General features: G+C 44.9%; 1 protein-coding gene across 2 annotated transcripts in view; it reads left to right on the top strand.

The window, feature by feature from the left end:
• MRVI1 (murine retrovirus integration site 1 homolog) overlaps positions 1 to 16,100 on the top strand; it is a 227,680-nt gene that overhangs the window by 13,823 nt on the left and 197,757 nt on the right. For both annotated transcript variants that reach the window (XM_019551457.1, XM_019551456.1), the window contains exon 3: positions 9,079 to 9,218. In XM_019551457.1, coding sequence (XP_019407002.1) covers positions 9,079 to 9,218 — 140 coding nt within the window. The remainder of the gene's footprint in view (positions 1 to 9,078; positions 9,219 to 16,100) is intronic.

The following is a 16,100-nucleotide window of genomic DNA, read 5'->3' as shown; positions in this document are numbered from 1 at the left end:
GGAAGTCCAGGAAGGCTATGTCCACTGCTACCCCTGCATCTAACGATCTGGTGATCTGATCGTAAAAGGCCACCAGGTTGGTCTGACAGGACCTTGCACTGATGAACCCATGTTGGTTGCCCCTAAGCATGCAGTCTCCTGCTGGCCCCTCCTGGATGTGTGCCAGCATCATTTTCCCAATTCAGAGTGACCTTGAGTAATCAGAGGATTGAACCAAAAGAAATTTCATGAAGTTCAATAAGGACAAGTGAAAAGTCCTGCACTTACAATGGAACAATCCCATACACTGATACAAGCTGGGGACCTACTGGGTAAGCAGCAGTTCTGCAGAAAAGGATCTGGGGGCACAATGGATATGAGCCAACAGTGTGCCCTTGTTGCCAAGAAGGCTAATGGCATACTGGTCTGTATTAGTAGGAGCATTGCTAGCAGATTGAAGGAAATGATTCTTCCCCTCTATCCAGTACTGCTGAGGCCACATCTGGAATACTGTGTCCAGTTTTGGGACCCACACTATAGAAAGGATGTGGACAAGTTGGAGAGAGTACAGCAGAGAGCAAGGAAAATGGTTAGGGGGCTGAGGCACAGACTTCTGAGGAGAGGCTTAGGGAACTGAGCTTATTTAATCTGCAGAAGAGAAGACTGAGAGGGGATTTAATAGCAGCCTTCAACTACTTGAAGGGGGGTTCCAAAGAGGATGGAGCTAGACTGTTCTCAGTGGTGGCAGATGACAAAACAAGGGAGCAATGATCTTAAGCTGCAGCAAGGGAAGTTTAGGTTAGCTATTAGGAAAAGCTTTCTCACTAGGAGGGTAGTAAAACACTGGAACAGTCTACCCAGAGAAGTGTGGATTTTTCATTCTTGGAGGTTTTTAAGATCAAGCTAGACAAAGCCTTGCCTGGGATGATCTAGTTGGGGATCATCCTGCTTTGAGCTATGGGTTGGACTAGATGAGACCTCCTGAGGTCCCTTGCAACCTTAATTTTCTATGATTCTATGACTCATAGGCATTTATACACATACATTTTCATGCCAGGATGCACTGGAGATCCGGTGCATTGAAACAGACTCAGTTGAGTCTGCTGCACGCACAAGCTGACATGCACTGCACTGCATCACGTGTAGTTGTATAAGCAGCGAAATTCACGTCAGCTTGCATAAAATGGCAGCATTGCACTTTTCAACTAAAGCACCTTCGACATGTTTTAATTCAAAAGCACACCGCTGCCATTTTTTCAGCACTGCCGTGCATTTCGCTGCTTATACAACTGTATGTGCTACAGTGCCGGGTGCTTTTAAAAGCACCTGGTGCTGCTGCACAAACATATGTAAAAATGCCCCATGTTGCTTATTTAATACTGATATGGGTCATTTAGGCACAGCCTGATTTTTGGGGCCGGTGTAAATCTTCTGTACTTACCCTGAGAACTGTGCGCATAGACGCATCCTTTCAGGGGAAGCTGTCTGTTCTTCCATATGCACTAAGCCTGTTTTGAGGACTGGTATTGAGGGATTCTATACTCTTTGAGTGGCATCTCTCAGCAGAGGTACACAGAAGGACAGCAGTCCCCATTTTCCCCAGTAAACAAAGTTTGCATTGTGAAAGAGAGTTGGGTATGGGAGATGCATGGAAGAGGTTCCCTGTGTGCTCTTAACTCATGCTGACAGAAGGACACAGTTGTCAGCATAGACACAAATGGGTCCTCCATTTGAAAGCAACAGTAAAAGGACAGAGTAACAATTTTAAAAAGTAACCTTCTGGTCAATAATATATAAAACTGCATGCCTGTAAAGCATGTGGTTTCATTATTGGCAATAGTATACATCTTATATTGGATAATGACTGCTTGGTTTTGTTTAAACAAATTTTTAAAAATCAAGGAAAAGAAGAGGAAAAATCTTGTTAACGCAGACTGAAAAAGCAGAGAAAGACATTATTTTTCTTTTAAAACTCAGTAGTTGCAATAAACCTTAATTCTTTTCTGTTAAAAATAGCTTGGGCCAGTCATGCTGACATGTGCAAAACAAGCTTCTCCAAACATTTCTTTTAACACTTCTTGAGCTCGACTTGCAAGAATCTAAACTGTTCTCTTGCCAAGCAGAATCTGTCAAAAGTTATGACAAATCACATGTAGTCTGATGTGACAAATATCTGATGACAGCAAATATCTAGTACAGACCACAATAAGTTTACTATGTCTATGATTTATATAAAACTGGAATCCAAATACTGATATATGGAAGGCTGCTGAATTCCTTTGCTGCCTAGTGGTGCTCTCCGGTTTTTAGCCCTGGAGGAAGCCCACTTTTCATTTTAATATTCTCCTTTTAAATAACAGGTAGGGTGGTGAGTTCATTTTGCAAGGAAAGGTGAATTTAACTCTTTGAATCTTTTAGACTATTTGTAAGGGGGTGTTTTTTAAGATGACTGGGACTGAGAGCAGTTCTCCTGCAGACCTTTTCAACATCTGCCAGCCAAGGCAGTAGAGACCAAACTTGGTCTTGCAGTCAGAACTAATAGAGGTTACACAAGCCCTGCTCATTTTAATAAACTCTGCTTTAAGTAGGTAAATATGTAATACATAACCAAAGGTTCAGTATAACACACTTACATAAATGTAAGTATCAAAATATTCTGTATTGTATATTATTATTTTTGGGGGGGGGTGTAGATAGGCGTGTGTGTGTGTGTGTGTGTATATATACACACACATACACACACACACAATACAAAACTAATAATATACAATATTATTAGCAAAAATCTTAAGAATATTGTCTCTGTGTGTGTATATATATGTGTGTATGTGTAAATGTATACATATTTACCTATTAAGATTTTTGGTAAATATACAGGAAGATGTCAAATAAATTACTAGTAAGATTGGAATATTACTATAGCCATGATGGTCCAGGAAATACAAATGGGGGGGGGGGGAAGGGCGTTGTGAGGAGGTCTTGTGATATCCTTAGTAACTGGATACTTGTGAGTGATGGCTCTTCAGTTATTTTTTGTAAAACTATGAAGTAGAGCAGGTCTGCCAGCAGAGGGCAGTATTAATTTATAAACGCAGATAGTTAAACGGTTTCAAAAGAGAACCTGGCATATGATTTCAGTTTTCCCATATGAACACACAATCTCTCTAGGGTTTATCATATTATATAACAGCACTTGGGATTTGTAATTCTATTATACTTGGTGCTGGGTACGTTTCTTCTATAAACCCCAAATATATCAGGATTAACAGCTGGAAAGCCAGTGTGGCCTGTAGTGACTTCCAATTTCAGGAACATTTTGAATACGTTTAAAAACCTGTTTTGCCATTTCTGTTTATATGACCAGAAAATAGAGGAATAAATATTTTTTCAAGGCACTGTCTTGTATTCTTCTAACTTATTAAACCACATTTTTCAGACCTTAGCCTATAGATTCTTTTTTTTTTTCTTTTGAGAAACATATTAGGGTTGTAGAAGTTATAGGCTGTTTTTCATATTCTAAGATACAAAGCTCTTAATTTCAGCCAGGCTCTTCTTACATCTGTCTAAATGGCCTACTTCTCTGAGGCCAGCTCTATTGAAGTTAGTGGAATAAGGGGGTAATGACTGAACAGAATTTGGAGATGGTGGGTAGATTCCATGCCAGTCTAATGATAGTATGTGTCCAATTCCCCCTTCTTGCATCCAGAGGCAACCTCTTCTGGGGTTGGGGAGATGCCTGCACTGGAAGGGAGGGGTCAGGGGCAGATCCAGGATTTGGCAAAGGACATGTGGAAGCAGCTACCTGCACTGTATGGGTGGCTGCACCCCCACTCCCAGGCTCCTCCACCTCAACACACTGGTGCCAGTAGATTGTGCTTCAGGAGAGGTAAGCATCCCTGCCTCCCTCTCTCTGCATCCAGTTGCTGCTGCTTTCTCTGCTGCCCTGGGTGCAGGGGAAGTTTCAGACCTGCTCCTGCCCACTGTAGCTGGACTACCAAGGGGCTGGGTTTAACTGGGAGAGTGACAGCAGCAATGGGGAGGCTGTTGGGTTCCCACAGGAGCAGGCATGGGAAAGCACTGCCATTGTCCCTGTCCTAGGTGAGCCCAGCCCAGTTCTCGATGAACAATGCAACTGGGGTGGACTGAAGCAGCAGTGAAAATTCCCCTGCTCCCAGGATAGTGAGGAAAGCAGCCAGGCCAGGTGAAGGATGGTGGGAGGGAAGGAGGAAGGAGGGGAGGGAATGGGATTTGACATGCTTCGAACATGAAGGGGAAGGGGGATTCCCTTCCTTGTGGAGGACTTCTTTTAAAGTCCCCAGAGGCTCCAGCAGTATGATCAAGTCCAAAAGTCGGGTGCAGCTGTGCCACTGCACTACCTTTTCATCTGCCCTTGGAGGGGTGCCAAAAGCAGCGGAGAGAAGTCTTACCTGCTTCCCCTGGCAGCTACTGCCACAGTGTGGTCTGCCCACAGTGAGGTGCAGCTGTGACCTCCCCTGCAGCACAAGTGGCATCTCCCGCATCGTGCTTTTTCGAAGTTTTTGATCTGCCCATGTTACTACCCAATATGGTTATTCCAACAAAAACCCTAATTCAGGTACTTTGTATAGGCACCTGACGTGGTTACTGTGGAGAAAATTGACCTTACTCCATAGTAAAAGTGGAATACATGCATAGTGCACAGCTTTCACCAATGCAAGTCACTCTCTCTTGGGTAAAGTCACCCCTTGAAGTGAGGAGTAACTATAGTGAGTTAATTTGTGTGGCCACGTTTTTCCAGCTGTGGGATGGAATGATACACCCTGGGTTAGAGGAGTGTGGGCACTACGGCCTGGCCATCGCCACTACTTGTCTCTGGGGAGAGTGTCAAAGTCCCCTGCTGCCAAATGCCACCGAACCCTACTTCTGTGGGCTGGATCCAGTAGTTCCACAGGCTAGATCTGGCCCATGAGCTGTAGGTTGCCAACCCCTGCCTTACTCAGCTTTATCCCAGGGTTTCCTTTTACTCTTTGTAAACTGGGGTGGACAAAATATGGCCCGCAGGCTGGATCCAGCCAACCAGGCAATTTCACCTGGCCCATGGGGTCCCTCCATAAGCCCTCTGTAACCTCTGGCCCTCACTGCCCCTCTGCAAGCCAGCCCCTCCATGCAGGAAGTACAGGTCTGGTTGCTAAGCAACCACCCCGCACACCAACCTGGCCTGACCTGCCCTAGCCTCAAGCCAGAGGGCACTGGAGACAAGGCTCTGTCTGCCAGAGCTTGTGCCAGGTTGCCCCAAGACTGTTTCCAGCCTGCGAGCCTAGGAATGCAGGTAAAGACCCCACCAGGCTGGGGCTAGGGACTCTCACTAGGGGAAAGGGGTAGAAGTGCAAGGAGCCATGCACTATGGGGCTGAATTGGCCCCACACCTTGCAGGAGTACAGGAGTGCTATGGGGCTGGATCAGGCTGGGCCTGCACACATGCACAGCCAGGGATTTGGGTGCAAGTGTAGGGAGTTGCATGTTATGGAGCTATGTTGGGCTGGCCCCACATGCTACTGCCACCTCTAGGTGGGGATTGGAGTGGGAGCATGGGAGCTGCACACTATGGGGCTGGGTAGGGCTAGCCCCACACCCTGCCACCATACGCAGCCAGGGACCTGGACAGGAGTGCTGTTCGGCCAGATGCAGCTGGACCTGCTCACTGCCACCACATCCAGCTCCAGGGATTTGCACACTCCAGGAACTCTGAGGACTGCCCCTCACCATACATACCCCTACCCTCCCACAGACATTCCCACACCCCTCCACCCTTACTATATACCTATATGGACCCACACTTTCCCATACCTCCCCCACCCCAACAACATACCCCACATCCACCCTCCCCACACACGCACCCACTCTCCACCCACACCTCCCGCATACACCCCTTATCCCCCACCTACAATATACAAAAGTAAGCCTGTATTATGAGCTATTATGCAATTGCCTCTAGAAATGCTACAAACATACATAAGTCAGGACAAAATTATTTTTTAAACAAAATAAGTTATAGTAGATGTTTGACTCTCTTTTAGTTTATGATTTGGGGTTTTTTTTCCTGTTTCAAAACGGCAACCTCCCCTCCCAAAAGGAGTACTTTGCAGGCAAGCATGGGGCCACTTATCGTGGCAAAGGTCAGGGGGTAAGGGTGGGACTTCAGGTCCCAAGATGGCAGCCAGGGGGCTGGGTAGTTGTCAAGGGATGGGTTGGTAGCCCGCAACAGCTCACCAAAACTCGTTAGGTGGCCCTCCAGCCAAAATAACATCCCACCACTGGTGTAAACAAACTCCCTGCCACCTTTTAGCCAGGTGTTGTGAGCAACCAGCTTGGGAGTACTCCTAACTACAGAGGAAAACCCAAAGTAAATTACTTCTCAGTAATCATGTTGTGTTTCCATAACCTCAGTTATACCAGAAGAAAATCTCTTACCAGTACAGACTACTCTATATAGGGAACAGGTTTAAGCTATACTGGTCAAAGAATTCTGCCAATTTAGCTATGCGGTTAAATGTTTTTAAGTATAGACAAGCCTCTAGAATGCCTATGTTATCTCAGGACATTGATAGCACTGCAAGCAGCAGAAATTAGAGGTCTCTTGCTATCAGTCTGATGACTTCATCCTCATGCCTATTTAAGTTCTAGAGCTATACCAAAGAGTTCTGCATATAAGTGCATGTGCACATACCCAGTCAACCAATTTCATTCTGTATAATTAAAATATAATTATAAAAAACACTGACATGGCTGTACTAAGTCTTTTCTCACTTGGTGTTTGTTTACTAGGGCTGTGTGAAGCTTCCCCAGCTGTTTCCTTTCGACGCTGTTTTGACTCGTTTTGAGCTCGAAACAGTGAAATTAAAATGAAGGGCTTTGGAACAGCCTTGAAATGAAGAGGGCAGTCAAAATGTTTCAAATTTTGAAGCAGCTAGGTGGTGGGAGGCAGAGGAGAGCCAAGGCTGTGCTCCAAGTGGTTCCACAGCCCCATGTGGCTCAGCCTGGTGGGGAATGCACCCCTGGCTCTCCCCACCTCCTGCCATTGGAAGCTGAGCCCGGTGGAGGCTGGCAGAGCCGATCAGAGCACAGCTCTGGCTCTGCCCGTGTCCTGCTGCCAGGGTCCAGTCGACTCCGCCAGCCCCCTGGAGCTCAGCTTGGTGGCGGAAGGTGGGCAGAGCCAGCACTGCGCGCTGCCTCTTGCCACCAGACTGAGTTCCACAGAGCTGCAAGCCACTAGGAGCTGAGCCCAGTGAAGGGAGGCAGAGCACAGCCCCGGCGCTGCACTCCAATTCCCCCCACCGAGCTTAGTTCCATGAGGCTGTAAGCCACTGGGAGCTGGAGGGAGGCAGAACCAATCAGAATGCAGCGCTGGCTCTGCCCACCTCCGGCTGCTGGGCTGCACTCCACTCAGCTCTGCCAGCCCCATGGAGCTCAGCCCGATGGCAGGAGGCAGGCAGAGCTGGCTTTGCCTCCCTCCACCAGGCTCATCTCCCAGTGGCTCACAGCTCTGTAGAACTGAGCCCGGTGTAGGGAATCGGAGTGTAACACTGGGACTGCACCCTGCCTCCCTTCACCCGGCGCAGCTCCCAGCAGGTCCAGCCCCGTGGAACTGAGCCCGGTGGGGAGAATCAGAACGCAGCACCAGGGCTGCGCTCCCCCTCCCTCAACCAGGCTCAGCTCCATGAAGCCACACTGGATGTGAGCTGCACCCAGTGCAGGTCCCAGGCAGCAGTGGCAGCCTCCCACCCACACCCCCGGGAGGGCTGCAGGGCTCTGCCAGACTCCTCTTGAGGGTGTGGGCCCTTGATCTGCTTGCTGGATCACAGGACACTTCTGCTGCCTGGGACTGGCACTGAGTGCGCTGCTGGTCCTGGGTGGCAGGAGCAGCCTTCTGTCATCCGGCAGGCAGATCAGGGGCCCACCCGCACCCCCGGGAGGAGTCTGGCAGAGCCCCCCACAGCCCTCCAGGCCCCTGATCTGTCTGTCAGATCACAAGATGCTGCTCTTGGTCCCTGGCTCCTAGTTGTCTATAACTTGAGGTGCAGTTTCCCAGAAACTTCTGCACCTATCTCTTTGAAACTTGGCAGGCTTCGTGTCCTCAGAAGGGCCTACCATCCCTGCAAGTTTAATCCAAACCAGGTAAGAAATGTCAAAGTTATAGGCAGTTTTGTGCTTCCCCATTATAGCCTATGGGTGAAATGTTGAAACAGCGAAACAGTTTTGACAAAAGGAAATGGAACAGTGCTTTCGAAAAGAAACTTTGTTCCATCAAAATGGAAGTTGAAACAGAACGGTGCTGTTTCACACAGCCCTATTGTCTATACAGGGATATCTGCCAGCAAAATTACAAAACTATGGCTGTATCAGTATAACTTCCCATGTAAATAAATGTTACTTTTTCCAATTAGCTTATTGTATTCCTATTCATTATTCATAGTGTTATATTTCTGTTTTCATGTACAAGTGACAGTTGCACTCCCATTACAAATTTTCAAATGCATAATTACTTTTCTAAGCATGTGTCCTACTCGAGCAATCAGGAAAATCACCTTCATGTATAACAGTGTTCAAAACTTGCCACTCTTATTTGCATTCATTTATTTAGTTTTTTTCTTTCTTATTTAGTCTAGTCTTAGGTTAACCCATTTGTTAGGTTTAGTGGGACACAGCATATTCCTTTAGTTTGTCATGTGGATCTGCTCCATTTTTTCAAGAGATGATATTTGATGTGAAGTAACAAATTCCAAGGTAGGAAGTAATTGCCTGTTATAATACTGAGCACAATGTTATGCTAAGGAGTCTGCTGACACTTGTGTCACACTAAAACACTTTTGACATTTCATTAAACAATTTACATGAGCTGATAATTTATAACATTATCTTTAATAAGACTACTTCACTAATGTCTTCAATGCAAGTAGCAGTTTTGTTGCATTGTACTTCATATGGGTGTTTAGTATACAAAATAAATAATTTATAATTCTTTTTTGAATTAAATATTTACAATTCTAGATCTCCTTTTCTAGAATATCTAATGAACAGTTGCTTTCTGTTTTAAAAATCTTTATTTTTTTCCTGTTTTAGGAGCTGAAAGAGAAGTTGGACCAATCTCTGTTAAGCATGTTTATTTGCTTACACCCATTCATGGAAAGCTGGAATAAAGTCATAAAGACATTGGAAACAATCTTTCCGAAAAGAGCAGAACTTTCAGCAAAATCAACCAGGTTTGTAAGTTGTTTAGATTAAGAGTTTCAGGAGAGAAAGTGGGTTTCTTCTTCCCAACAGTCTAGAACACTATATGACTGCTCCGAGTATTGTTACCATTGATGGAGTCATTTCTGTAGATTTCCCAGAACTGGGAAGAAAACTTTTAATTCCCTTCTAGTGTCTCTGCTTCTGCCAATAGACTTTCCAGTATGTACATAGCTGTGTGCAGTCTGCAGTTAAACTGTGGCCTATAAAAATGATATATTAGCAACTGTGTAAAGGATAAGTTCAGTTTACCTCAAGGGTGCCCAGGTGTTTTAAACACTTTATTTTTAACTATTTTTACACACTACTCCAATCTCTGTCTATTTTAAAATATTATTCATAGCAGGTGGGTATCATCATACTTTTTGATGGAATGCTAGAATTTGGGGTCCGTAAAGTGGGTGAGGGGAAAGCACTAGCACCCAGTCCCCTCTCTATTAACTTCAAGTGTTGTATTATGAAATTCTCAAGAAACGATGTCATTAGGATCCACTCTATTAGTGTAGTTGCCATACCTGTATTTTCCAAACCATGTTAGGGGGAAAGCATAAAGTTGTAAACTTCCCAGCCTCTAGGCATTGCTTGTAATGCAACTAGCACAGGTTTGTGCATGGACTCAGAGGACCTTGTTCTCTTGTTTATCTGCTGCAATGCTATTTATTTCACTTGAGTTACTTTTATTTATACTATTTGAAAATATAAAAAAATTAGACCAGATGTGCTACAGCTGTGAGTTTCAAAGTCCACTGAGCAGCATTTGTTTGCCATACATACAAATATAGGCAAAGTTACAAAGAAGGAGCATCATTTAAATGTTACATTTTATCCTTAGAAAAAAGAGTGAACAAAAGCAATGTTGTGAATATTAGTAGCTCATGCATACCAATAATTCATATGGTGTCAGTTTAAATGAAGAAATATTTCAGAAATTTTCATTAGTACAAATAAAATTTTCCAGTAATTTCCACTAAAATTTGAGCAACCAGGATTTTTAAATCTCGCTGAGCAAATTACGCATATCTTATCCTTGAACTTAAGTTATACAGCAGGGGTTCTCAAACCACGGGTCGCGATCCTGCCTCCCCCCCCCCGGCAGAGACCACAAGCAACTTAAAAAGGGGTTGTAAACCTGCACACCACTGGTGCTTCTGCTTTCACCACCACGCGGGTACATGGGGGGACACCCCCTTTCATCGATTGGCTGCTGGGGGGTCACGGTATCACAAAGTTTTGAGGACCCCTGTTTTACTGCATTATGATAATTAACAACATATCATCTCATTTAATATTTTTTTCTTACAAAATGCCAGAGTCCATATTTGGAATTTGATTTTGAATGCAGTAGATTAAATTAGAACAATCAATGAGACCAGCATCCATTTGTAAAGTTGCTATTAAATACATATCTGGCTCATATTATAGATGTTACTATTTTGAACAATGTAACCTCTATAAAAACAATGGAAAAGAAACCTCTGCACCTTTGAAAAAAGTGGTTTGCTAACTACTCTTTAATACCTATATAAAACCTTTTTCAGACTCAAGTTACTCCTCCATATCTTTCCTGATTCTGGCACCCAGTTGAGAATCAATGTTCCAGTGGCATAACTAGTTATTTCTGTGACCTAGGCACAGCAGCAGTGGGGAGGAGGTTGTGCTGACAGCAGAATGGGGTGAGGGGATCTGGTAGAATTTTATATACCACAGCCTGTGAGCCTGTAGTCCTTGGGGAAGCCCAGTGGAGAGCCAGGGTGAGTCCTCGTATTAGCCTCATTTGTCCCCCTTTCCATTAACCCTCTCACAGGTGCTGGGATCTGCATGTAGATCCTGGTTGTAAAAGCCTCAATTTGACCATGGTTGCAAAAGGGTAAATAAAGCAGCTGTTGCTGCACAGCCGTTGCCAGGTTGCAAGGGGATTTGTGACCTGTCAGGCTTAGCCTATCTGCTTGACCACAGCAAACAACTTCTGAGTGAAACTGTCCTGAGCAGAGACCCCTGCTGTCACTCTACTCTCTCCCCAACAAGAGGTGTACCAAGTTTTGTCAGCACTAGGAGGCAGGAATGATGATGACAACTGGAGGGGGTTGGAGAGGGAGAGGAGTCTTACCTGCCCTGGGTCTTTTCACTTGAGTGGCAGCACCTGAGTGCTGCTGCTGAGGAACAGGCAGTAATGTGTGCTCCCTAGGGGTTGCTCCTGCTGCCCTGCTCCTCACCTATAGTTAAGGTTGCCTAACAGTTTCCACTGGGGCAAAGTTTTCACTGTACTTCCTAGGTGTGATTGCAGGTTGTATGCACATGAACTAAATGTAAATAATTTTGGTACCAGGAATAGTTGGCTGCAGCAATACAAGGTTCAATGTGAGCTGCAATTCAAGCTGGGATACTGGATAAACAGCTAACCTATCCTGAGCTCTGTGCTACTATGGTCACACTGTTGTTGGTACCAAGTGGCTGCAGAAAGAGAGTATTTTAGATTGTGTTTTCACTAGTTTTATGATTTTGTATGCTGTTTGAGCTAATTTTTTCCATATCAGGTTTCTTTTCATTTTAAAACTCAAAACAGAATGGTTTAGCATTTCTTGGAACAAAGTTTGGAAAAATCGCATTGTTTTGCCTCTACTTTAAAAAAATGATGACCATATAGTTGAGAAGTTCTTGGGCCTCAAAGATTTGTAGCAGAAGGGGCATTTTGCCATCTCTGTGAAAGTTCATACCAATTTGAGTAGTTCCGTACCTCTGAAAATCTCAGTTCATACACGTTCAATTGAGTCTTGTTAGAGTTTGGCAGGTCAATTATTTAATACTTCTGTTTGAGTCAGACTACATTCCATCATCTCATAACTCTTGTGTTTGCCAGCCTGCATATGTACTGCTTAAGCTGAGGGCATAGCAACAGAGTTAGAGCTTCCCCTATGATTGCGTCTCATGGCTAATGTAGATCACTATTGAGCCAAACTTTGGAACTCAGACCTGAATCAAAGCAAACAAAAACCCTTTGAAAACTTCCTGTGAAGTATACATTTCATAGCTCATCTAGCCCTGATAACAAAGTATCTCCTTTGTATTTCAGTGAAAAAGTGTAGGTGAGACTCACAAAAATAGCTTAGGCACCTAAAATGGGATTCAGGCAACACTTAGACCCATCAGTTCTAGATAGCAGGTGCTGAGATTCTCTAGGCCCCTAAAACCCTCCAAAAAGCCCTATTTATGTATCTCCAGTTCAGCTACTGTGAGTGCCCAGCAGTGCTACCATCTTGGCTTATTTCAAACCTAAAGCTCGTTATGATTCACAGACTTAAGTGTCCAGAGGTCTAAGTCCCCAATGATAGGTGTGCTTGAGGCATGCCTAACATTACCTGACAGAATTGAGTTTAGCACCCATGGCTCTTTTTATTCAAAAACTTGGTCAGAGGAAGAGAAGCAGGAAGTGGTGCTGGTGACTTTATATATATACTAGTGGTTAGAGTATTTGACCAAGGAGTAGGAGACCTGTGTTCCAGACCCTCTTCAACCTGAGAAGGTTCAGACTTGCATTTCCTGTCCACTAGAAGATTACTCAGGCTGCAGGTTAAACTGGGCTGGAAGCATTGTCAACCCTTAGTGCTGATGCTGAGCTGTGTATAGCCAAGGGTGCATGACTCTTCAGTCAGAGAAAGACTGAGCAAAAAGAAGCATGACCTGATAAGGGCACTTCCTTGAAAGAGGGGAGAGCCCTGGCTTTAACTTCCTTCTTCCTAGACTGTTTATATATTTTACCCTGCAGCTCTCTAATGTACAATTTATAAACAGTCTTTGGAGTAGAGGCCAGAATCAAGGTAGGTGCATCTTAAATCTAGGATAGATGCAGCATTTTCTACTGGCTGACTTGGGTATTGTCCCACTCAGTAGGCTGATGACATGAGAAGCAGTCCTACATGATGATGTCAACTCTACTTCCAGAGCCAGGTGTTTTTGTATTTGCATCAAACTACATAGTGCAAATAGGAGAAACAAGATGTTTCAAACAGTACCAAGTAGCAGCTTCCCCTAATAAGTTTTTAAAAATAAATAGAATATTGTGTCTATTGGGTCACATGATGCACTCCTACTGTTGATGTCTTGAACTAATGTAAGAATAATATACAAGTGAAACAGAGAATAAAATTCACAGAAGAGCCTTGAATTCTAAAACTTACTGAAATGAAAACCTTCATTTCATTTTGAAATAAAAGGGCGAGTGGTTTTTATGTGGGAAGTATGGCAGAAGACCAGCTTAGCTTAGTAGGGAACTCTTCATTTATACTAAATGGAGAGGGAAAAAAAAGCTTATCAGAAGTGGAAACTTGGACAAATAACTAGGGAAGAATATAAGAGCATTGCTCGGGCATGCAAGGATAAAGTCAGGAAGGCCAAGGCGCAATAGGAGTTCCAGCTAGCAAGGGATGTGAAGGATAACAAGAAGGGTTACTATAGGTATGTTGGTAGCAAGAGGAGGATCAGGGAAAGTGTGGTTTTCTTAACAGATCAGGGAGGCAACCTTGTGACAGGATGCAGAAAAGGCTGAAGTGCTCAATGCCTTTTTTGCCAGTCTTCACAGGCAAGGTCAGCTCCCAGACTACTGCACCAGGCAGCACCGTTTGGGGAGGAAGTGAGTATCCCCCAGTGCTGAAAAAACAGATTGGGGACTACTTAGAAAAGCTGGATGTGTACAAGTCCATGGGGCCAGATGGGATGCACCCAAGGGTGCTAAGGAAGTTGGCTGATGTGATTGCAGAGTCATTGGCTGTCATCTTTGAAAACTCATGGTGATCAGGAGAGGTCCTGGATGACTGGAAAAGGGCACACATAGTGCCCATATTTAAGAAAGGGAAGAAGGAACATCCAGGGAACTACAGACCAGTCAGTCTCACCTCAGTATCTAGAAAAATCATGGAGCAGATCCTCAAGAAATCCATTTTTAAGCACTTGGAGAAGGCGATTAGGAATGGTCAACACTGATTCACCAAAGGCAAGTCATGCCTGACCAACCTGATTGTCTTCAATGATGAGGTGATTGGCACTGGATGTGGGGAGACTTTTGATACAGTCTCCCCACATACCCACAACCTGATTGCCTTCAATGATGAGGTGATTGGCACTGGATGTGGGGAGGCTTTTGATACAGTCTCCCACAGCATTCTCACTGGCAAGCTAAGGAAATATGGGCTGGATGAATGGACTGCAAGGTGGATAGAAAGCTGGCTGGAGCATTGGGCACAGAGGGTATTAATAAATGGCTCAATGTCTAGTTGGCAGACAATATCAAGTGGAGGGATCCAGGGGTTGGTCCTGGGGCCAGTTTTATTCAATGTCTTCAACAATGTCCTGGAAGATGGCATAGAGTGCACCCTCAGCAAGTATGTAGATGACACCAAGCTGGAGGGGAGTAGTAGATATGCTGGAGGGTAGAGCTAGGATTCAGAGTGGCTTAGACAAATTGGAGGATTGGGCCAAAAGGAATCTCATGAGGTTCAACAAGGACAAGTGTGAAGTCCTGAACTTAGGACAGAACAATACCATGCACCAGTACAGGCTGGGGGTTGACTGGCTGGGCAGCAGCTCTGCAGAAAAGGACCTGGAGGCTACAGTGGACAATAAGCTGAATATGAGCCAGAAGTGTGTCCTGTTGCCAGGAAGGCTAACAGCATACTAGACTGTATTGGTAGGTGTGTTGCCAGTAGGTCAAAGGAAGTGATTATTCCCCTCTATTCAGCACTGGTGAGGCCACATCTGGAATACTGTGTTCAATTTTGGGCACCCCACTACAGAAAGGATGTGGACAAATTGGAGAGAGTCCAGCAGAGGGCAACAAAAATGGTGAGGGAGCTGGGGGACATGACTTATGACAGGGATGGGCAATTATTTTGGGCAGAGGGCCATTTACTGAGTTTTGGCAAGCCATTGGGGACCGCATGACAGGCAACTAGGGGCATACAAATATTAATTTTTAGGGGCCCTGTGGGCCAGATAGAATGGCCTGGTGGTCTGCATCCAGCCCATGTGCCACATTTTGCCCACCCCTGACTTATGAGGAAAGACTGAGGGAACTGGGCTTATTTAGTCTAGAGAAGGGAAGACTGAGGGTGGCTTTAATAGCAGCCTTCAAATACCTGAAGCAGGGTTTGAAAGAGGATGAAGCTAGACTGTTCTCAGTGGTGGCAAATGACAGAACAAGGTGCAATAGTCTCAAGGTGCAGCAAGGGAAGTTTAGGTTAGATATTAAGAAAAAAATTCTCACTAGGGGGATAGTAAAACACTGGAACAGGTTACCCAGAGAGGTGGTGGAAACTCCATCTCTGAAGGTTTTCAAAACCCAGTTAGACAAAGTTTTGGCTTCTGTGATCTAGTTGAAATGGTCTTGCTTTGCACAGGGGGTTGGACTAGATGACCTCCTGAGGTCCCTTCCAACCTCAATTTTCTATAATTCTATGATGATTAATTCAAAATTAAGTGTGGATTGTATCCGACACTTCTGAACTTTTAAATGTTTGTCTTTGGAACATTGTCACGTTTAACTTTGGGGAACAGGGATGTATGCAATAGAAATCAGATAGCAATTGTTAGAGGAAAGTGAAGTAAGATGTAATTGCATAAAGAGCTTTTCATACCTGGTTCCAAAATTGAGCCCCTACAGCTAAGTACAGGCTCTCAAAAAGCCTGAGGCTGACTTGATTCAGTCTTTGCAGGTGAGTCTAAGCTTTAAAGATTGAACGCGCGGGTGAAAGCCCGCTGCGCCCCCGCTTCCCCGAAGCCCCCCAGACACCCCCTCAGCAGCCGCAGAGCCCCCTGCCACCCCCCAGCACAGCCGGAGGTAAGTGGGCCCATGGTGGGAAGGG

The sequence above is a fragment of the Crocodylus porosus genome, unplaced genomic scaffold (genome assembly GCF_001723895.1).
Source record: "Crocodylus porosus isolate Cpor-Errol unplaced genomic scaffold, CroPor_comp1, whole genome shotgun sequence".
Classification (NCBI taxonomy): domain Eukaryota; kingdom Metazoa; phylum Chordata; order Crocodylia; family Crocodylidae; genus Crocodylus; species Crocodylus porosus.
The sequence above is the reverse complement of the archived record's forward strand: the minus strand, read 5'-3'. Positions and strand labels throughout refer to the sequence as shown.